The 22500-nt window shown below is 48.0% G+C and overlaps 2 protein-coding genes across 7 annotated transcripts in view; one reads left to right on the top strand and one right to left on the bottom strand.

The window, feature by feature from the left end:
* LOC118943911 (inhibitory synaptic factor 2A-like) overlaps positions 1–15723 on the top strand; it is a 34269-nt gene extending 18546 nt beyond the window's left edge. Inside the window, exons 2-3 of the mRNA XM_036960812.1 lie at positions 15014–15165; positions 15341–15723. Coding sequence (XP_036816707.1) covers positions 15019–15165; positions 15341–15520 — 327 coding nt within the window. The 5' untranslated portion in view covers positions 15014–15018 and the 3' untranslated portion in view covers positions 15521–15723. The remainder of the gene's footprint in view (positions 1–15013; positions 15166–15340) is intronic.
* LOC110514830 (dedicator of cytokinesis protein 1) overlaps positions 1–22500 on the bottom strand; it is a 538819-nt gene that overhangs the window by 263182 nt on the left and 253137 nt on the right. The window lies entirely within an intron of this gene.

Genomic DNA, 22500 nt, shown 5'->3' on the forward strand with positions numbered 1-22500 from the left:
GGCTGCCTCTGCCTCTCTCTCTGGCTGCCTCTGCCTCTCTCTCTGGCTGCCTCTGCCTCTCTCTCTGGCTGCCACTGCCTCTCTCTCTGGCTGCCACTGCCTCTCTCTCTGGCCGCCTCTGCCTCTCTCTCTGGCCGCCTCTGCCTCTCTCTCTGGCCGCCTCTGCCTCTCTCTCTGGCCGGCTCTGCCTCTCTCTCTGGCCGGCTCTGCCTCTCTCTCTGGCCGCCTCTGCCTCTCTCTGGTCGCCTCTGCCTCTCTCTCTGGCTGCCTCTGCCTCTCTCTCTCTTCCCTTCTCTCTCCTCCTGCCTCTATCTCTCTTCCCTTCTCTCTCCATCTGCCTCTCTCTCTCTCTTCCCTTCTCTCTCTGGCTGCCTCTGCCTCTCTTCCCTTCTCTCTCTCCTCCTGCCTCTGCCTCTCTTCCCTTCTCTCTCTGGCTGCCTCTCTCTCTCTCTCTCTTCCCTTCTCTCTCCTCCTGCCTCTGCCTCTATTCCCTTCTCTCTCCATCTGCATCTGGCTCTCTCTCTCTCTTCCCTTCTCTCTCTGGCTGCCCCTGCCTCTCTTCCCTTCTCTCTCTCTGCCTGCCTCTGCCTCTCTCTCTCTTCCCTTCTCTCTCTCTGGCTGCCTCTGCCTCTCTTCACTTCTCTCTCATCCTGCCTCTGCCTCTCTTCCCTTCTCTCTCCTCCTGCATCTACCTCTCTCTCTGGCTGCCTCTGCATCTCTCTCTCTTCCCTTCTCTCTCCTCCTGCCTCTGCCTCTCTCTCTGGCTGCCTCTGTCTCTCTGGCTGCCTCTGTCTCTCTCTGGCTGCCTCTGCCCCTCTCTCTCTTCCCTTCTCTCTCCTCCTGCCTCTGCCTCTCTCTCTCTCTTCCCTTCTCTCTCTCTGGCTGCCTCTGCCTCTCTCTTCCCTTCTCTCTCCTCCTGCCTCTGCCTCTCTCTCTGGCTGCCTCTGCCCCTCTCTCTCTTCCCTTCTCTCTCCTCCTGCCTCTGCCTCTCTCTCTGGCTGCCTCTGCCCCTCTCTCTCTTCCCTTCTTTCTCCTCCTGCCTCTGCCTCTCTCTCTCTCTTCCCTTCTCTCTCTCTGGCTGCCTCTGCCTCTGCCTCTCTCTCTATTCCCTTCTCTCTCTGTGGCTGCCTCCCTCTCCGTTACACTCTCGTTCCCTCTCTCTCTCTCTGTAGTTAGGGCAACGTGATTTGAGGCCAGTTGTGGTGTTTCCATGACTCCACCCCCCTTTTGAAAGGAGCTCTGGGTGATCTAGTCGGTGTATTGGGGTGTTAAGAGTGACACAGTGTATTTTAACATGACAGTGAGGTTCACACGACTCTCTCTCAGAGCTGCTGATGTGTGATCTCTGTCTCCCGTTCAAAACTGTGACCACAGCAGCAGCAGCTCCCTCCTTCTCAAACCCAGCTAGTCTGTCTCACAGTGAGACGTGTGTTTGTGATGTAATAGGAGTCACAACGATGGTCATCACACACAGCAGCTCCCTCCTTCTGAAACCCGGCTAGTCTGTCTCACAGTGAGACGTGTGTTTGTGATGTAATAGGAGTCACAACGATGGTCATCACACACAGCAGCTCCCTCCTTCTCAAACCCGGCTAGTCTGTCTCACAGTGAGACGTGTGTTTGTGATGTAATAGGAGTCACAACGATGGTCATCACACACAGCAGCTCCCTCCTTCTCAAACCCGGCTAGTCTGTCTCACAGTGAGACGTGTGTTTGTGATGTAATAGGAGTCACAACGATGGTCATCACACACAGCAGCTCCCTCCTTCTCAAACCCGGCTAGTCTGTCTCACAGTGAGACGTGTGTTTGTGATGTAATAGGAGTCACAACGATGGTCATCACACACAGCAGCTCCCTCCTTCTCAAACCCGGCTAGTCTGTCTCACAGTGAGACGTGTGTTTGTGATGTAACAGGAGTCACAACGATGGTCATCACACACACCAGCTCCCTCCTTCTCAAACCCGGCTAGTCTGTCTCACAGTGAGGCGTGTGTTTGTGATGTAATAGGAGTCACAACGATGGTCATCACACACAGCAGCTCCCTCCTTCTCAAACCCGGCTAGTCTGTCTCACAGTGAGGCGTGTGTTTGTGATGTAATAGGAGTCACAACGATGGTCATCACACACACCAGCTAGGACTAATTCATTACTATTCCCATACTGCTGAAATGAACAAATACAACCTTCCTTTCTCCAAGTCAACTGCTCCATATGGAAATGTATTGCAGTGTGACAGGTTATTGATCAGGTTATTGATCAGGTTATGGATCAGGTTATTGATCAGGATATCAAGAGAGATATAGAGACAGACAACATGATACAGACCATGCATCTCTACCGTCACTAGAGAGACAGACAACATGATACAGACCGTGTATCTCTACCGTCACTAGAGAAACAGACAACATGATACAGACCGTATATCTTTACCGTCACTAGAGAGAGACAACATGATACAGACCGTATATCTTTACTGTCACTAGAGAGAGAGACAACATGATACAGACTGTATATCTCTCTTCTGTCACTAGAGAGAGAGACAACATGATACAGACCGTATCTCTCTCTACAGTCACTAGAGAGAGACAGACAACATGATACAGACCGTATATATCTACTGTCACTAGAGAGAGAGAGAGACAGACAACATGATACAGACCGTATCTCTCTACTGTCACTAGAGAGAGAGAGAGACAACATGATACAGACTGTATATCTCTACTGTCACTAGAGAGAGAGACAGACAACATGATACAGACCGTATCTCTCTACTGTCACTAGAGAGAGAGAGAGACAACATGATACAGACCGTATATCTCTACTGTCACTAGAGAGAGAGACAGACAACATGATACAGACCGTATATCTCTACTGTCACTAGAGAGAGAGAGAGACAGACAACATGATACAGACCGTATCTCTCTACTGTCACTAGAGAGAGAGAGAGACAACATGATACAGACCGTATCTCTCTACTGTCACTAGAGAGAGAAACAACATGATACAGACCGTATATCTCTACCGTCACTAGAGAGACAGAGAGAGACAACATGATACAGACCGTATATCTCTACTGTCACTAGAGAGAGAAACAACATGATACAGACCGTATATCTCTACCGTCACTAGAGAGACAGAGAGAGACAACATGATACAGACCGTATATCTTTACCGTCACTAGAGAGAGAGAGAGAGACAACATGATACAGACTGTATATCTCTACTGTCACTAGAGAGAGAGAGAGACAACATGATACAGACCGTATATCTCTACCGTCACTAGAGAGAGAGAGAGAGACAACATGATACAGACTGTATATCTCTACTGTCACTAGAGAGACAGACAACATGATACAGACCGTATATCTCTACCGTCACTAGAGAGAGAGACAACATGATACAGACCGTATATCTCTACTGTCACTAGAGAGAGAGACAACATGATACAGACCGTATATCTTTACTGTCACTAGAGAGAGAGACAACATGATACAGACCGTATATCTCTACTGTAACTAGAGAAACAGACAACATGATACAGACCGTATATCTCTACCGTCACTAGAGAGACAGACAACATGATACAGACCGTATATCTCTACTGTCACTAGAGAGACAACATGATACAGACCGTATATCTCTACTGTCACTAGAGAGATAACATGATACAGACCGTATCTCTCTACTGTCACTAGAGAGACAGACAACATGATACAGATCGTATATCTCTACCGTCACTAGAGAGAGAGAGACAACATGATACAGACCGTATATCTCTACTGTCACTAGAGAGAGACAGACAACATGATACAGACCGTATATCTCTACTGTCACTAGAGAGAGAGACAACATGATACAGACCGTATATCTCTACCGTCACTAGAGAGAGAGACAACATGATACAGACCGTATATCTCTACTGTCACTAGAGAGAGAGACAACATGATACAGACCGTATCTCTCTACCGTCACTAGAGAGAGAGACAACATGATACAGACCGTATATCTCTACCGTCACTAGAGAGAGAGACAACATGATACAGACTGTATATCTCTACTGTCACTAGAGAGAGAGACGACATGATACAGACTGTATATCTCTACTGTCACTAGAGAGACAGACAACATGATACAGACCGTATATCTCTACCGTCACTAGAGAGAGAGACAACATGATACAGACCGTATATCTCTACCGTCACTAGAGAGAGAGACAACATGATACAGACCGTATATCTCTACTGTCACTAGAGAGACAGACAACATGATACAGACCGTATATCTCTACCGTCACTAGAGAAAGAGACAACATGATACAGACCGTATATCTCTACTGTCACTAGAGAGACAACATGATACAGACCGTATATCTCTACTGTCACTAGAGAGACAGACAACATGATACAGACCGTATATCTCTACTGTCACTAGAGAGACAGACAACATGATACAGACCGTATATCTCTACCGTCACTAGAGAGAGAGACAACATGATACAGACCGTATATCTCTACCGTCACTAGAGAGACAGACAACATGATACAGACCGTATATCTCTACCGTCACTAGAGAGAGAGAGACAACATGATACAGACCGTATATCTCTACCGTCACTAGAGAGAGAGACAACATGATACAGGCCGTATATCTCTACCGTCACTAGAGAGACAGACAACATGATACAGACCGTATATCTCTACCGTCACTAGAGAGAGAGAGACAACATGATACAGACCGTATATCTCTACCGTCACTAGAGAGAGAGACAACATGATACAGACCGTATATCTCTACTGTAACTAGAGAGAGAGACAACATGATACAGACCGTGTATCTCTACCGTCACTAGAGAGAGAGACAACATGATACAGACCGTATATCTCTATCGTCACTAGAGAGACAACATGATACAGACCGTATATCTCTACTGTCACTAGAGAGAGACAGACAACATGATACAGACCGTATATCTCTACTGTCACTAGAGAGAGAGACAACATGATACAGACCGTATATCTCTACCGTCACTAGAGAGAGAGAGAGACAACATGATACAGACCGTATATCTCTACTGTCACTAGAGAGAGAGACAACATGATACAGGCCGTATATCTCTACTGTCACTAGAGAGACAGACAACATGATACAGGCCGTATATCTCTACTGTCACTAGAGAGAGAGACAACATGATACAGACCGTATATCTCTACTGTCACTAGAGAGAGAGAGACAACATGATACAGATCGTATATCTCTACCGTCACTAGAGAGAGAGACAACATGATACAGATCGTATATCTCTACCGTCACTAGAGAGAGAAACAACATGATACAGACTGTATATCTCTACTGTCACTAGAGAGAGAGACAACATGATACAGACCGTATATCTCTACTGTCACTAGAGAGAGAGACAACATGATACAGACTGTATATCTCTACTGTCACTAGAGAGAGAGACAACATGATACAGACCGTATATCTCTACCGTCACTAGAGAGAGAGACAACATGATACAGACCGTATATCTCTACCGTCACTAGAGAGAGAGACAACATGATACAGACCGTGTATCTCTACCGTCACTAGAGAGAGAGACAACATGATACAGACCGTATATCTCTACCGTCACTAGAGAGAGAGACAACATGATACAGACCGTATATCTTTACCGTCACTAGAGAGAGAGACAACATGATACAGACCGTATATCTCTACCGTCACTAGAGAGAGAGACAACATGATACAGGCCGTATATCTCTACTGTCACTAGAGAGACAACATGATACAGACCGTATATCTCTACTGTCACTAGAGAGACAGACAACATGATACAGACCGTATATCTCTACCGTCACTAGAGAGACAGACAACATGATACAGACCGTATATCTCTACTGTCACTAGAGAGACAACATGATACAGACCGTATCTCTCTACCGTCACTAGAGAGAGAGACAACATGATACAGACCGTATCTCTCTACCGTCACTAGAGCGAGAGACAACATGATACAGGCCGTATATCTCTCTAACCGTCTCACAAACAGAGCAAACATACTCCATGTATTTATGAGGAGAAGAGACCTTGGAAATAATAATCTTTCCGACTACTTAGTGCTACTTGAGGATGTGACACAGAACACCCCCGTTGGTTTTTACACTGCTGCTACTCGCTGGTTATTATCTCTGCATAGTCACTTTAGCCCTACATACATGAACAAATGACCTCGACTAACCTGCACCCCCCCTACATTGACTCGGTACCGGTACCCCCCTACACTGACTCGGTATCGGTACCCCCCTACACTGCCTCGGTACCGGTACCCCCCTACATTGACTCGGTACCGGTACCCCCCTACATTGACTCGGTACCGGTACCCCCCTACACTGACTCGGTATCGGTACCCCCCTACACTGCCTCGGTACCGGTACCCCCCTACATTGACTCGGTATCGGTACCCCCCTACACTGCCTCGGTACCGGTACCCCCCCTACATTGACTCGGTACCGGTACCCCCCTACACTGACTCGGTATCGGTACCCCCCTACACTGCCTCGGTACCGGTACCCCCCTACATTGACTCGGTATCGGTACCCCCCTACATTGACTCGGTATCGGTACCCCCCTACACTGACTCGGTACCGGTACCCCCCTACACTGACTCGGTACCGGTACCCCCCCTACACTGACTCGGTACCCTCCTACACTGACTCGGTACCGGTACCCCCCCTACACTGACTCGGTACCGGTACCCCCCTACATTGACTCGGTACCGGTACCCCCCTACACTGCCTCGGTACCGGTACCCCCCTACACTGCCTCGGTACCGGTACCCCCCTACACTGACTCGGTATCGGTACCCCCCTACACTGCCTCGGTACCGGTACCCCCCTACATTGACTCGGTATCGGTACCCCCCTACACTGACTCGGTAACGGTACCCCCCTACACTGACTCGGTACCGGTACCCCCCCTACACTGACTCGGTACCCTCCTACACTGACTCGGTACCGGTACCCCCCCTACACTGACTCGGTACCCTCCTACACTGACTCGGTACCGGTACCCCCCTACACTGACTCGGTACCCCCTTACACTGACTCGGTACCGGTACCCTACTACACTGATTCGGTACCGGTACCCCCCCTACACTGACTCGGTACCCCCTTACACTGATTCGGTACCGGTACCCTACTACACTGACTTGGTACCGGTACCCCCCTACACTGACTCGGTACCCCCTTACACTGACTCGGTACCGGTGCCCTACTACACTGACTCGGTACCGGTACCCCCCTACACTGACTCGGTACCGGTACCACTCTACACTGACTCGGTACCGGTACCCCCCTACACTGACTCGGTACCGGTGCCCCTCTACACTGACTCGGTACCGGTGCCCCTCTACACTGACTCGGTACCAGTACCCCCCCTACACTGACTCAGTAGCCCCCTACACTGACTCGGTACCGGTACCCCCCTACACTGACTCGGTACCGGTACCAACCTATGCTGATTCGGTACCGGTACCCCCTCTACGCTGACTCGGTACCGGTACCCCCTCTACGCTGACTCGGTACCGGTACCCCCTCTACACTGACTCGGTACCGGTACCCCTCTACACTGACTCGGTACCGGTACCCCTCTACACTGACTCGGTACCGGTACCACTCTACACTGACTCGGTACCGGTACCCCTCTACACTGACTCGGTACCGGTACCCCCTGTATATAGACTCCTTGTTGCTGTATGTGGCCCTCATGTCAATTATTAACACGGTCACTTGTGTTGGAAGGGCGCCTCTACAGACAGAGGTGGGTGAATACATACATTAAACCTTGAACTACCGGTTCCACAATCAATCACACATTGACACAGACATGACAGAGTGAACACGTGTGGTTCAGCAGAGATCTAGACATTTTAATAAGGTCCAATACGACAAGAGACGGACAAGGTCCTGCCTGTTTACTGTTGGGTGGCAATGCAGAGACAGATGACCGGACTGTGCTGTTCACATCCTGTGATTGGTTAATGGGGGGGCGACGCGTGAAGTAAGAACAGTGTAGCACAGACACCTGTGGTGGACAGAGAGAAAGACTACTGTGGTGGACAGAGAGACAGACTACTGTGGTGGACAGAGAGAAAGACTACTGTGGTGGACAGAGAGACAGACTACTGTGGTGGACAGAGAGACAGACTACTGGGGTGGACAGAGAGAAAGACTACTGGGATGGACAGAGAGAAAGACTCATGTGGTGGACAGAGAGAGAGACTACTGTGGTGGACAGAGAGACAGACTACTGGGATGGACAGAGAAAAAGACTCATGTGGTGGACAGAGAGAGAGACTACTGTGGTGGACAGAGAGATAGACTACTGGGGTGGACAGAGAGACAGACTACTGGGATGGACAGAGAGAAAGACTCATGTGGTGGACAGAGAGAGAGACTACTGTGGTGGACAGAGAGACAGACTACTGTGGTGGACAGAGAGACAGACTACTGTGGTGGACAGAGAGACAGACTCATGTGGTGGACAGAGAGACAGACTACTGTGGTGGACAGAGAGACAGACTACTGTGGTGGACAGAGAGACAGACTACTGTGGTGGACAGAGAGAGAGACCTGTGGTGGACAGAGAGATAGACTACTGTGGTGGACAGAGATACAGACTACTGGGGTGGACAGAGAGACAGACTACTGTGGTGGACAGAGAGACAGACTACTGTGGTGGACAGAGAGACAGACTACTGTGGTGGACAGAGAGACAGACTACTGGGGTGGACAGAGAGACATACTATTGTGGTGGACAGAGAGAGAGACTACTGTGGTGGACAGAGAGACAGACTACTGGGGTGAACAGAGAGACAGACTACTGTGGTGGACAGAGAGAGACAGACTACTGTGGTGAACAGAGAGACAGACTACTGTGGTGGACAGAGAGACAGACTACTGTGGTGGACAGAGAGACAGACTACTGTGGTGGACAGAGAGAGAGACTACTGTGGTGGACAGAGAGACAGACTACTGTGGTGGACAGAGAGACAGACTACTGTGGTGCACAGAGAGACAGACTACTGTGGTGGACAGAGAGACAGACTACTGTGGTGGACAGAGAGACAGACTACTGTGGTGGACAGAGAGAGAGACCTGTGGTGGACAGAGAGATAGACTACTGTGGTGGACAGAGAGACAGACTACTGGGGTGGACAGAGAGACAGACTACTGTGGTGGACAGAGAGACAGACTACTGTGGTGGACAGAGAGACAGACTACTGTGGTGGACAGAGAGACAGACTACTGGGGTGGACAGAGAGACATACTATTGTGGTGGACAGAGAGAGAGACTACTGTGGTGGACAGAGAGACAGACTACTGGGGTGAACAGAGAGACAGACTACTGTGGTGGACAGAGAGAGACAGACTACTGTGGTGAACAGAGAGACAGACTACTGTGGTGGACAGAGAGACAGACTACTGTGGTGGACAGAGAGACAGACTACTGTGGTGGACAGAGAGAGAGACTACTGTGGTGGACAGAGAGACAGACTACTGTGGTGGACAGAGAGACAGACTACTGTGGTGCACAGAGAGACAGACTACTGTGGTGGACAGAGAGACAGACTACTGGGGTGGACAGAGAGACAGAGAGAGAGAGAGACAGAGACATGAGGAAACAAAAATATAATTTCTTGACACATTGGAAATAATTAACAAAAAAACAGAGCAAACTAGAATGCTATTTGGCCCTACACAGAGAGTACACAGCGGCAGTATACCTGACCACTGTGACTGACCCAAAATTAAGGAAAGCTTTGACTATGTACAGACTCAGTGAGCATAGCCTTGCTATTGAGAAAGGCCGCCGTAGGCAGACATGGCTCTCAAGAGAAGACAGGCTATGTGCTCACTGCCCACAAAATGAGGTGGAAACTGAGCTGCACTTCCTAACCTCCTGCCCAATGTATGACCATATTAGAGAGACATATTTCCCTCAGATTACACAGATCCACAAAGAATTCGAAAAACTCCCATATCTACTGGGTGAAATTCCACAGTGTGCCATCACAGCAGCAAGATTTGTGACCTGTTGCCACGAGAAAAGGGCAACCAGTGTAGAACACACACCATTGTAAATACAACTCATATTTATGTTTATTTATTTTATCTTGTGTCCTTTAACCATTTGTACATTGTTAAAACACTGTATATATATATATAATATGACATTTGTAATGTCTTTATTGTTTCTCACTTTATATATTCACTTTATATATTATCTACCTCACTTGCTTTGGCAATGTTAACACATGTTTCCCATGCCAATAAAGCCCTTGAATTGAATTGAATTGAGAGAGAGAGAGAGAGAGAGAGAGAGAGGATAAACTCTGTACTCATCTACAGTACTACAGTGTAAACCAGACTCCTGTTTGAGAATGAATTCTGAATTCTAATAACCCTGAAACACTCATTATCTGTTGTGCCTGAATTCTAATAATCCTGAAACTCTCATCATTATCTGATGTGTCTGAATTCTAATAATCCTGAAACACTCATTATCTGTTGTGTCTGAATTCTAATAATCCTGAAACTCTCATCATTATCTGCTGTGTCTGAATTCTAATAATCCTGAAACTCTCATCATTATCTCTGAGATATTTTAGACATGTGGAATGTTTGGTTTTGTGGTTTTCACTTCTGACACTGGAAGTTTGATGTGTTCTCAGGCACCATCACAGTCATCACTGACCTCATTCAGAGAGAAACCAAGAGTAGAACAGCTGTCAGACAGTCAGCAGACAGATCGAGAACGGAGAGACGAAAGAGAGGGGACGGAGAGAGAGACAGAGAGAGAGAGGGAGAGAGAGAGAGAGAGAGAGAGAGAGAGAGAGGGGGGGGGGGGGGGGGGGGGGGGGGGGGAGAGAGAGAAATAGAGAGAGAGAGATACAGAGAGAGAGAGAGGGGGGGGAGAGAGAGAGAAAGAGAGAGAGAGAGAAAGAGAGAGAGAGAGAGAGAACTATGAACTATGAGAATAAGAAGAACAAACACAGTTGAATAGATAACAGACTCCATCGTATCAAGGGGAAGGTCAGGGTTCTGGACAGAACAAACACACAGTTGAATAGATAACAGACTCCATCGTACCAATCAGAACGTCAGGGTTCTGGACAGAACAAACACATGAGGCTTGTTGCTATGATACAATTACTTTCAAATGTTCTAAGAATAGAGAATAAATGATGTAATAATTCATTATAGGGGCTTGATTCTGCTGCACATCACCCTGAGCCTTTCTCTCACGCAATGACACAGGTCCTTTTCCTTAGGCCTTACAGCAAATGAGCAATTAACTGACTGAGAACAAGGTCACACGTGTCCTGCTTTCATACAAGGCTGAGTGATCTAACCTGCTGTTAGTTTCTCTAATTACCTGTCTGTACACACTAACTCAGAGGGAAACCCCTTTGTCTGTGTGTAATCACCCCAGCCCACGTCACCAGGGCTCCCTCCCTCTACCGTGAATAAGGTCTCCCAATCAGAGAGAGAAACTAACACTATACCTCCCTCCCTCCCTCCCTCTACCGTGAATAAGGTCTCCAATCAGAGAGAGAAACTAACACTATACCTCCCTCCCTCCCTCCCTCTACCGTGAATAAGGTCTCCAATCAGAGAGATAAACTAACACTATACCTCCCCTCCCTCCCTCCCTCCCTCTACCGTGAATAAGGTCTCCCAATCAGAGAGAGAAACTAACACTATACCTCCCCTCCCTCCCTCCCTCCCTCCCTCTACCGTGAATAAGGTCTCCCAATCAGAGAGAGAAACTAACACTATACCTCCCCTCCCTCCCTCCCTCTACCGTGAATAAGGTCTCCAATCAGAGAGAGAAACTAACACTATACCTCCCTCCCTCCCTCCCTCCCTCCCTCTACCGTGAATAAGGTCTCCCAATCAGAGAGAGAAACTAACACTATACCTCCCCTCCCTCCCTCCCTCTACCGTGAATAAGGTCTCCCAATCAGAGAGATAAACTAACACTATACCTCCCCTCCCTCCCTCCCTCCCTCCCTCCCTCCACTGTGAATAAGGTCTCCAATCAGAGAGAGAAACTAACACTATATCTCCCCTCCCTCCCTCCCTCCCTCTACCGTGAATAAGGTCTCCCAATCAGAGAGAGAAACTAACACTATACCTCCCCTCCCTCCTTCCCTCCCTCTACCGTGAATAAGGTCTCCAATCAGAGAGAGAAACTAACACTATACCTCCCCTCCCTCCCTCCCTCCCTCCCTCCCTCCCTCCCTCCCTCCCTCCACTGTGAATAAGGTCTCCAATCAGAGAGAGAAACTAACACTATACCTCCCCTCCCTCCCTCCCTCCCTCCCTCTACCGTGAATAAGGTCTCCCAATCAGAGAGAGAAACTAACACTATACCTCCCCTCCCTCCTTCCCTCCCTCTACCGTGAATAAGGTCTCCAATCAGAGAGAGAAACTAACACTATACCTCCCTCCCTCCCTCCCTCCCTCCCTCTACCGTGAATAAGGTCTCCCAATCAGAGAGAGAAACTAACACTATACCTCCCTCCCTCCCTCCCTCCCTCCCTCCCTCTACCGTGAATAAGGTCTCCAATCAGAGAGAGAAACTAACACTATACCTCCCTCCCTCCCTCCCTCCCTCCCTCCCTCTACCGTGAATAAGGTCTCCCAATCAGAGAGAGAAACTAACACTATACCTCCCTCCCTCCCTCCCTCCCTCCCTCCCTCCCTCCACCGTGAATAAGGTCTCCAATGAGAGAGAGAAACTAACACTATACCTCCCCTCCCTCCTTCCCTCCCTCCCTCCCTCCCTCTACCGTGAATAAGGTCTCCAATCAGAGAGAGAAACTAACACTATACCTCCCTCCCTCCCTCCCTCTACCGTGAATAAGGTCTCCCAATCAGAGAGAGAAACTAACACTATATCTCCCCTCCCTCCCTCCCTCCCTCCCTCTACCGTGAATAAGGTCTCCCAATCAGAGAGAGAAACTAACACTATACCTCCCTCCCTCCCTCCCTCTACCGTGAATAAGGTCTCCAATCAGAGAGAGAAACTAACACTATACCTCCCCTCCCTCCCTCCCTCCCTCCCTCTACCGTGAATAAGGTCTCCCAATCAGAGAGAGAAACTAACACTATACCTCCCCTCCCTCCCTCCCTCCCTCTACCGTGAATAAGGTCTCCCAATCAGAGAGAGAAACTAACACTATACCTCCCCTCCCTCCTTCCCTCCCTCCCTCTACCGTGAATAAGGTCTCCCAATCAGAGAGAGAAACTAACACTATACCTCCCCTCCCTCCCTCCCTCTACCGTGAATAAGGTCTCCCAATCAGAGAGAGAAACTAACACTATACCTCCCCTCCCTCCTTCCCTCCCTCCCTCTACCGTGAATAAGGTCTCCAATCAGAGAGAGAAACTAACACTATACCTCCCCTCCCTCCCTCCCTCCCTCTACCGTGAATAAGGTCTCCCAATCAGAGAGATAAACTAACACTATACCTCCCCTCCCTCCCTCCCTCCCTCCCTCTACCGTGAATAAGGTCTCCAATGAGAGAGATAAACTAACACTATACCTCCCTCCCTCCCTCCCTCTACCGTGAATAAGGTCTCCCAATCAGAGAGAGAAACTAACACTATACCTCCCTCCCTCCCTCCCTCCCTCTACCGTGAATAAGGTCTCCCAATCAGAGAGAGAAACTAACACTATACCTCCCCTCCCTCCCTCCCTCCCTCCCTCCCTCCCTCTACCGTGAATAAGGTCTCCAATCAGAGAGAGAAACTAACACTATACCTCCCCTCCCTCCCTCCCTCCCTCCCTCCCTCCCTCCCTCCCTCCCTCCCTCCCTCCCTCTACCGTGAATAAGGTCTCCCAATCAGAGAGAGAAACTAACACTATATCTCCCTCCCTCCCTCCCTCTACCGTGAATAAGGTCTCCCAATCAGAGAGAGAAACTAACACTATACCTCCCCTCCCTCCCTCCCTCCCTCCCTCCCTCCCTCCCTCTACCGTGAATAAGGTCTCCAATCAGAGAGAGAAACTAACACTATACCTCCCTCCCTCCCTCCCTCCCTCCCTCTACCGTGAATAAGGTCTCCCAATCAGAGAGAGAAACTAACACTATACCTCCCCTCCCTCCCTCCCTCCCTCCCTCTACCGTGAATAAGGTCTCCCAATCAGAGAGAGAAACTAACACTATACCTCCCTCCCTCCCTCCCTCCCTCCCTCCACCGTGAATAAGGTCTCCAATGAGAGAGAGAAACTAACACTATACCTCCCCTCCCTCCCTCCCTCCCTCTACCGTGAATAAGGTCTCCCAATCAGAGAGAGAAACTAACACTATACCTCCCCTCCCTCCCTCCCTCCCTCCCTCCCTCCCTCTACCGTGAATAAGGTCTCCCAATCAGAGAGAGAAACTAACACTATACCTCCCCTCCCTCCTTCCCTCCCTCCCTCTACCGTGAATAAGGTCTCCAATCAGAGAGATAAACTAACACTATACCTCCCCTCCCTCCCTCCCTCTACCGTGAATAAGGTCTCCCAATCAGAGAGAGAAACTAACACTATACCTCCCCTCCCTCCTTCCCTCCCTCCCTCTACCGTGAATAAGGTCTCCAATCAGAGAGAGAAACTAACACTATACCTCCCCTCCCTCCATCCCTCCCTCCCTCCCTCCCTCCCTCCCTCCCTCCCTCTACCGTGAATAAGGTCTCCCAATCAGAGAGAGAAACTAACACTATACCTCCCTCCCTCCCTCCCTCTACCGTGAATAAGGTCTCCCAATCAGAGAGAGAAACTAACACTATACCTCCCTCCCTCCCTCCCTCTACCGTGAATAAGGTCTCCAATCAGAGAGAGAAACTAACACTATACCTCCCCTCCTCTCTCTCTCTCAAACACCACAGTGACTAACACCATCTCTCTCTCAACACCACAGTGACTAACACCATCTCTCTCTCTCTCTCTCTCTAAGGAACCATGGTGAGCAAGGCGGAGGGAGATAAAAGCATGCTCACCAACTCCGAGTCGGATTCAGAGGTGGCGCCCACCCCCTCCCCTTCCGCCTCGCTGGCCCTGGAGGTCAAATACTCCTTCCTGGACACCAGCAGCAGGTCACAGCAGCAGGTGTGTCCGTGTGTGTGTGTCCGTGTGTGTGTCCGTGGGTGTGCGGTGTCTGTGTGTGTCCATGTGTGTGTCCGTGGGTGTGTGCTGTCTGGGAGATCGAGAATAACATCAAGATGTTTTTTTTGTTTGTTGCAAAGACCAATGTTTTAAATATGACATTAAAGTTGTATCGTAGGTACGGAAGAGAAACAAGGCCCTCCAGGTGAGATTCAAGGACATCTGCGAGGCGCAGAACGAGCAGAGAGAGGCCGCTCTACAGATGGCCGGGAAGGGGGGCAAGCCAGGCTCCTACAAGGTCTGTAACCAACCCTCCCTTTGGTTCGGGGGAACATGTATGAATGTATTACTGTACTAGGACCAGTGGAATATAAGACACACGGTCCTGGGGACTCCGAGGGCTGCACATTAGGCTTTTTATTTCATCATGAGTTCATGATTTGAATCAGCTGTGAAGAACTACGGTAACAGCCTAAATGAGTAGCCCTCCAGGTCCCCAGGAGGGTGTTAGGTAAACCCTGGTTTATAATGTCTCAAAACGCTGAGTGGTTCTCAATGTTGTTGTTGTTGTTTAATCTGTAATGTGTCAATGTTGTTGTTGTTGTTTACTCTGTAATGTGTCAATGTTGTTGTTGTTGTTTACTCTGTAATGTGTCAATGTTGTTGTTGTTGTTTACTCTGTAATGTGTCAATGTTGTTGTTGTTGTTTACTCTGTAATGTGTCAATGTTGTTGTTGACTCTGTAATGTGTCAATGTTGTTGTTGTTGTTTACTCTGTAATGTGTCTAAACCGTTTTCCCCCAAGGTGGCGTACCGCAAGTACATGACAGTGCCCGCTCGGCGCTCCATCCCCAACGTCACCAAGAGCACAGGGGTCCAGACGTCCCCGGACCTCAGGAGCCGTTACAAGACCTTTCCCATGGAGAGGAAGAAGGGCCACAGCCACACCAAGCATGTGGAGAGAGACAAGGGCCACAGCCACACCAAGCATGTGGAGAGAGACAAGGGCCACAACAATGGGTTTGTCATCGACGTCAAGCACTCCAGAGCTGTGGAGCATTTAGGGGACAGGGGCGCCTGCGGTGGAGGAGGAGGAGGAGGAGGAGGAGGAGGAGTACAGAGAACCAGAGCTGTGGAGCGTTTAGGGGACAGGGGCGCCTGCGGTGGAGGAGGAGGAGGAGGAGGAGTACAGAGAACCAGAGCCTTGTTGCATACTACGGAGTGCATAGCTACGGTGGAGAAGCACTGTACAGACGACGTCCTCTACTCTGACTGTCTGATGCTCACAGACGGCCCCTCTCCCTCCAACACGCCCGACTCCAACCCACAGGCCACCGACTACCAGATCTGCAGTGTCGACTCCAACCCACAGGCCACCGACTACCAGATCTGCAGCGTCGACTCCAACCCACAGGCCACCGACTACCAGATCTGCAGCGTCGACTCCAACCCCCTGGAAGGACTAGAACACAGGGAACTGGACTCCTCGGACTGTCCGGCCGGGAAACGGCTTCTGCTCCACTCGGAGGAGCCAGGCTCTAGCAGGACTCTGCCGGGGGACATGAGAGGGTCTTCCTCAGTCTCCAAGGTGACCGGTCCCATCTCCTGGAACTCTCTGACCCAGGTGGAGTGTCTGGAGAGCCCGACAGCACGGAGCAAACGAATGAAGGGACTGGAGCTGAATGGACTACAGTCTCAGACGCTACCGCGGGCCGCTGGCTGCACTACTCAGGCACAGTGTCATGAACCGGCAACGTTCTCATCACAGACGTTCTCGCCAAAGACGTTCTCGCCACAGACGCTGTCGGCCCGGACCACGGGGGAGGCGCTGGGATGTAGGAGTAGCGGGGTTGAACCAGCGACCGTAGCGACTACGGGGGGAGTTAACCCCGGGGGAGCCTGTAAGCAGATAGTACCGGTACTGACTCAGAAAGGGGAGGGAGGAGAGGACGTGAAATCACAGCTTCAGGCCATGGAGAACCTGATCTCCTCCAGCCAGGAGACCATCAAGGTCCTACTGGGAGTTATACAGGAACTGGAGAAGGGAGAGGCCCACAGAGAGGGGTAAGGAGACTTTACTATCACTATCTATCTGATGTGTGGGTCCTACAACCTACTGGGAGAGGCCCACAGAGAGGGGTAAGGAGACTTTACTATCACTATCTATCTGATGTGTGGGTCCTACAACCTACTGGGAGAGGCCCACAGAGAGGGGTAAGGAGACTATACTATCACTATCTATCTGATGTGTGGGTCCTACAACCTACTGGGAGAGGCCCACACTACATAGACTGGGTAGTGATGGTGATAAGGGGACTAGTTATACTGGTTAACATGAGAGACTGGGTAGTGACGGTTATCAGGGGACTAGTTATACTGGTTAACATGAGAGACTGGGTAGTGACGGTGATCAGGGGACTAGTTATACTAGTTAACATGAGAGACTGTGTAGTGATGGTGATCAGGGGACTAGTTATACTAGTTAACATGAGCGACTGGGTAGTGATGGTGATAAGGGGACTAGTTATACTAGTTAACATGAGCGACTGGGTAGTGATGGTGATCAGGGGACTAGTTATACTAGTTAACATGAGCGACTGGGTAGTGATGGTGATCAGGGGACTAGTTATACTGGTTAACATGAGAGACTGGGTAGTGATCAGGGGACTAGTTATACTGGTTAACATGAGAGACTGGGTAGTGATCAGGGGACTAGTTATACTGGTTAACATGAGAGACTGGGTAGTGATCAGGGGACTAGTTATACTGGTTAACATGAGAGACTGGGTAGTGATCAGGGGACTAGTTAAACTATTTAACATGACACTGGGTAGTGACGGTGATCAGGGGACTAGTTATACTAGTTAACATCAGATACTGGGTAGTGATGGTGATCAGGGGACTAGTTATACTAGTTAACATCAGATACTGGGTAGTGACGGTGATCAGGGGACTAGTTATACGAGTTAACATGAGAGACTGGGTAGTGACAGTGATCAGGGGACTAGTTATACTAGTTAACATGAGAGACTGGGTAGTGACGGTGATCAGGGGATTAGTTATACTAGTTAACATGAGAAACTGGGTAATGATGGTGATCAGGGGACTAGTTATACTAGTTAACATGAGAAACTGGGTAGTGATGGTGATCAGGGGAGTAGTTACACTGGTTAACATGAGAAACTGGTAGTGATGGTGATCAGGGGACTAGTTATACTAGTTAACATGAGAAACTGGGTAGTGATTGTGATCAGGGGACTAGTTATACTAGTTAACATGAGAAACGGGGTAGTGATGGTGATCAGGGGACTAGTAATACTAGTTAACATGAGAGACTGGGTAGTGACAGTGATCAGGGGACTAGTTATACTGGTTAACATGAGAGACTGGGTAGTGACGATGATCAGGGGACTAGTTATACTAGTTAACATGAGAGACTGGGTAGTGACGGTGATCAGGGGACTAGTTATACTAGTTAACATGAGAGACTGGGTAGTGATGTGATCAGGGGACTAGTTATACTGGTTAACATGAGAGACTGGGTAGTGACGGTGATCAGAGGACTAGTTATACTAGTTAACATGAGACTGGGTAGTGATGTGTTGCTGTCATATTTAAGTGGATCTACTTCAGGTGGTGTCCAATATCTTGTCCAACTGTCTGTATATCTGAGAGGAATCAACGCTCTAGAATATACCCTCCTAGCCAATCAGCATGGAGTATTGAACAACGCTGTAGTATAAGTGCGAGAGGAACCATGGAAGACCCAGCAGCATCACATTATGAATCACTCAGATATGATGAATCCTGTGGTCATGGTGTGTTTCACATACAGTAGAAAAGCCTGTGGGATGACCGTGGAATACCAGAGCTCTGATTCAGAACTACTAGACTAGTCCATCTAGGTTGTATTGGTAGAGCTCTGATTCAGAACTACTAGACTAGTCCATCTAGGTTGTATTGGTAGAGCTCTGATTCAGAACTACTAGACTAGTCCATCTAGGTTGTATTGGTAGAGCTCTGATTCAGAACTACTAGACTAGTCCATCTAGGTTGTATTGGTAGAGCTCTGATTCAGAACTACTAGACTAGTCCATCTAGGTTGTATTGGTAGAGCTCTGATTCAGAACTACTAGACTAGTCCATCTAGGTTGTATTGGTAGAGCTCTGATTCAGAACTACTAGACTAGTCCATCTAGGTTGTATTGGTAGAGCTCTGATTCAAAACTAAATGGACTAGTCCATCTAGGTTGTATTGGTGGAATAGTGGAGCTCTGATTCAGAACTAAATGGACTAGTCCATCTAGGTTGTATTGGTGGAATACCGGAGCTCTGATTCAGAACTAAATGGACTAGTCCATCTAGGTTGTATTGGTGGAATAGTGGAGCTCTGATTCAGAACTAAATGGACTAGTCCATCTAGGTTGTATTGGTGGAATAGTGGAGCTCTGATTCAGAACTAAATGGACTAGTCCATCTAGGTTGTATTGGTGGAATAGTGGAGCTCTGATTCAGAACTACTAGACTAGTCCATCTAGGTTGTATTGGTGGAATAGTGGAGCTCTGATTCAGAACTACTAGACTAGTCCATCTAGGTTGTATTGGTGGAATAGTGGAGCTCTGATTCAGAACTAAATGGACTAGTCCATCTAGGTTGTATTGGTGGAATAGTAGAACTCTGATTCAGAACTAAATGGACTAGTCCATCTAGGTTGTATTGGTGGAATAGTGGAGCTCTGATTCAGAACTAAATGGACTAGTCCATCTAGGTTGTATTGGTGGAATAGTAGAACTCTGATTCAGAACTAAATGGACTAGTCCATCTAGGTTGTATTGGTGGAATAGTGGAGCTCTGATTCAGAACTACTAGACTAGTCCATCTAGGTTGTATTGGTGGAATAGTGGAGCTCTGATTCAGAACTACTAGACTAGTCCATCTAGGTTGTATTGGTGGAATAGTGGAGCTCTGATTCAGAACTAAATGGACTAGTCCATCTAGGTTGAATTGGTGGAATAGTAGAACTCTGATTCAGAACTAAATGGACTAGTCCATCTAGGTTGTATTGGTGGAATAGTAGAACTCTGATTCAGAACTAAATGGACTAGTCCATCTAGGTTGTATTGGTGGAATAGTGGAGCTCTGATTCAGAACTAAATGGACTAGTCCATCTAGGTTGTATTGGTGGAATAGTGGAGCTCTGATTCAGAACTACTAGACTAGTCCATCTAGGTTGTATTGGTGGAATAGTGGAGCTCTGATTCAGAACTAAATGGACTAGTCCATCTAGGTTGTATTGGTGGAATAGTGGAGCTCTGATTCAGAACTAAATGGACTAGTCCATCTAGGTTGTATTGGTGGAATAGTGGAGCTCTGATTCAGAACTAAATGGACTAGTCCATCTCGGTTGTATTGGTGGAATAGTGGAGCTCTGATTCAGAACTAAATGGACTAGTCCATCTAGGTTGTATTGGTGGAGCTCTGATTCAGAACTACTAGACTAGTCCATCTAGGTTGTATTGGTGGAATAGTGGAGCTCTGATTCAGAACTAAATGGACTAGTCCATCTAGGTTGTATTGGTAGAGCTCTGATTCAGAACTACTAGACTAGTCCATCTAGGTTGTATTGGTAGAGCTCTGATTCAGAACTACTAGACTAGTCCATCTAGGTTGTATTGGTGGAATAGTGGAGCTCTGATTCAGAACTAAATGGACTAGTCCATCTAGGTTGTATTGGTGGAATAGTGGAGCTCTGATTCAGAACTAAATGGACTAGTCCATCTAGGTTGTATTGGTGGAATAGTGGAGCTCTGATTCAGAACTAAATGGACTAGTCCATCTCGGTTGTATTGGTGGAATAGTGGAGCTCTGATTCAGAACTAAATGGACTAGTCCATCTCGGTTGTATTGGTAGAGCTCTGATTCAGAACTAAATGGACTAGTCCATCTCGGTTGTATTGGTGGAATACCGGAGCTCTGATTCAGAACTACTAGACTAGTCCATCTAGGTTGTATTGGTAGAATAGTGGAGCTCTGATTCAGAACTACTAGACTAGTCCATCTAGGTTGTATTGGTGGAATACCGGAGCTCTGATTCAGAACTACTAGACTAGTCCATCTCGGTTGTATTGGTGGAATAGTGGAGCTCTGATTCAGAACTACTAGACTAGTCCATCTAGGTTGTATTGGTGGAATAGTGGAGCTCTGATTCAGAACTAAATGGACTAGTCCATCTAGGTTGTATTGGTGGAATAGTAGAACTCTAATTCAGAACTAAATGGACTAGTCCATCTAGGTTGTATTGGTGGAATACCGGAGCTCTGATTCAGAACTACTAGACTAGTCCATCTAGGTTGTATTGGTAGAGCTCTGATTCAGAACTACTAGACTAGTCCATCTAGGTTGTATTGGTAGAGCTCTGATTCAGAACTACTAGACTAGTCCATCTAGGTTGTATTGGTGGAATAGTGGAGCTCTGATTCAGAACTAAATGGACTAGTCCATCTAGGTTGTATTGGTGGAATAGTGGAGCTCTGATTCAGAACTACTAGACTAGTCCATCTAGGTTGTATTGGTAGAGCTCTGATTCAGAACTAAATGGACTAGTCCATCTAGGTTGTATTGGTGGAATAGTAGAACTCTGATTCAGAACTACTAGACTAGTCCATCTAGGTTGTATTGGTAGAGCTCTGATTCAGAACTAAATGGACTAGTCTATCTAGGTTGTATTGGTGGAATAGTAGAACTCTGATTCAGAACTAAATGGACTAGTCCATCTAGGTTGTATTGGTGGAATACCGGAGCTCTGATTCAGAACTAAATGGACTAGTCCATCTAGGTTGTATTGGTGGAATACCGGAGCTCTGATTCAGAACTAAATGGACTAGTCCATCTCGGTTGTATTGGTGGAATAGTGGAGCTCTGATTCAGAACTAAATGGACTAGTCCATCTAGGTTGTATTGGTGGAATAGTAGAACTCTGATTCAGAACTAAATGGACTAGTCCATCTAGGTTGTATTGGTGGAATACCGGAGCTCTGATTCAGAACAACTAGACTAGTCCATCTAGGTTGTATTGGTAGAACTCTGATTCAGAACTACTAGACTAGTCCATCTAGGTTGTATTGGTAGAGCTCTGATTCAGAACTACTAGACTAGTCCATCTAGGTTGTATTGGTAGAGCTCTGATTCAGAACTACTAGACTAGTCCATCTAGGTTGTATTGGTAGAGCTCTGATTCAGAACTACTAGACTAGTCCATCTAGGTTGTATTGGTAGAGCTCTGATTCAGAACTAAATGGACTAGTCCATCTAGGTTGTATTGGTGGAATACCGGAGCT

Source organism: Oncorhynchus mykiss, chromosome 23 (genome assembly GCF_013265735.2).
Source record: "Oncorhynchus mykiss isolate Arlee chromosome 23, USDA_OmykA_1.1, whole genome shotgun sequence".
In the NCBI taxonomy this organism is placed as follows: Eukaryota; Metazoa; Chordata; class Actinopteri; order Salmoniformes; family Salmonidae; genus Oncorhynchus; species Oncorhynchus mykiss.